We start from the raw sequence: 1,405 nt of genomic DNA, 5'->3' as shown, positions 1-1,405 counted from the left end.
ATTTAAACAATTTTCATCTATATGTATCATTTATCATTCTCTGATTAAAACTGACAATAAACAGTACCAAGGATGGTGTATAGTCTGGTACAGCAAGAGGTTCCCAGTGTGGGGGGTGGGTTTGAAACCAGGAATCACTGTACTAGGTGATACCAATCCTAGTGACAGCACAGCATAATGGCAGATGACATAAAATTAGATCTACCACATGCATCCTGGTTTAGATTTCCTGGAATGTAGGGGGAAGAGGAGCGTTGGAGATGCAATTTGGAAAACCCAATTACAACCAGAATGTTTTTAACATTTTTATTACTAAAAATAAGTTGCAACAAGCACAATTACCTCAATTTTGGTTAAGAGGTCTCGCAGTTCTCCTGATTCATTCATTGACAAAATTTTCTCGGCGCCCTATTAACAAGAGAGGGTTGGGGGGAAAATCCATTTTGTTAGTATTGAGAAAATAAAGCTCTAGCCAGGAAGGGTTAACCCACAAAATACTGAATGTAATGCAAAACCAAATAAATTTATGATCAAGGGACCAAAGAAGAGGACAAACTTCCCTTTGTGTTCACATATCATTTCATCTAGTAAGACTACTACAGGCAAGGGGAAGGCACCAGCAGGCAGAGAAGGCTGGAAGCTGGACATGAAGGGCCAGTCCATCCTTCAGAGTTGTTTAGGGAGCTTGGAGACAGCTTGGGAAAAACAAGTCTGTGAGCAGATCCCAACTTGAATTGTCTCTGTCCTATTTCATACAACCCTGGACATGGCCTGGGCCTCTTTAGAGTAATGGATGTGAAGATGATTTACTATTGATTAACCGGAGCTCTGGTAGCGTAGTGGTTACGAATCAGGCTGTGAACCACAAGGTCAGCAGTTCGAACCTACCAGCAGTTCCGCGGGAGAAAGAGGAGGCGTTCTGCTCCCGTAAAGATTTACAGCCTTGGAAACCCTGTGAAGGGTCGCTACGAGTGGGAATCGACTCCATGGCACTTAACAACAACAACAACACAACCATTGAGTTGGTTCCAAGGAGTGGCTGGTAGATTTGAACCACTGACCATGTGGTTCAAACCAACCTTGCGCTCCAGTGTTTTATTCTGCAATGCCATGCCAGGACAGCAGCTAATAAATAATAATTGTATTTGTTGTTGTAAATTGCTGCCAAGTAGATTTTCAACATAGTGTTCCCACATTACTGAGTAGAACTGCACCATAGGATTTTTAGGCTGCAATTTTTAAAGGAACTATTAAACAAGTCTTTCTTTGACACAGCCATGGAACCTCCAACCTTTCAATTAGTATCAAGTGTTGAATTCTTGTGCCACCAGGATTCTTTGAATAACAATAATAAAATAACACTAATTAAGCAACCAATATGATGTAGATACCAAACATTTGATGC

The 1,405-nt window shown here is 41.1% G+C and overlaps 1 protein-coding gene across 1 annotated transcript in view; it reads right to left on the bottom strand.

Annotated features, from left to right (window-relative positions):
* Nucleotides 1-342: 342 nt before the first annotated feature.
* GRXCR1 (glutaredoxin, cysteine rich 1) overlaps nt 343-1,405 on the bottom strand; it is a gene marked incomplete at its 3' end in the record, with an annotated part of 151,662 nt that continues 150,599 nt past the window's right edge. Inside the window, exon 3 of the mRNA XM_006877301.1 lies at nt 343-408. Within this exon, the coding sequence (XP_006877363.1) occupies nt 343-408 (66 nt within the window). The remainder of the gene's footprint in view (nt 409-1,405) is intronic.

The sequence above is a fragment of the Chrysochloris asiatica genome, unplaced genomic scaffold (assembly GCF_000296735.1).
Source record: "Chrysochloris asiatica unplaced genomic scaffold, ChrAsi1.0 scaffold00465, whole genome shotgun sequence".
Lineage (NCBI taxonomy): Eukaryota > Metazoa > Chordata > Mammalia > Afrosoricida > Chrysochloridae > Chrysochloris > Chrysochloris asiatica.
This window is presented reverse-complemented; position numbering and strand designations above follow the sequence as displayed.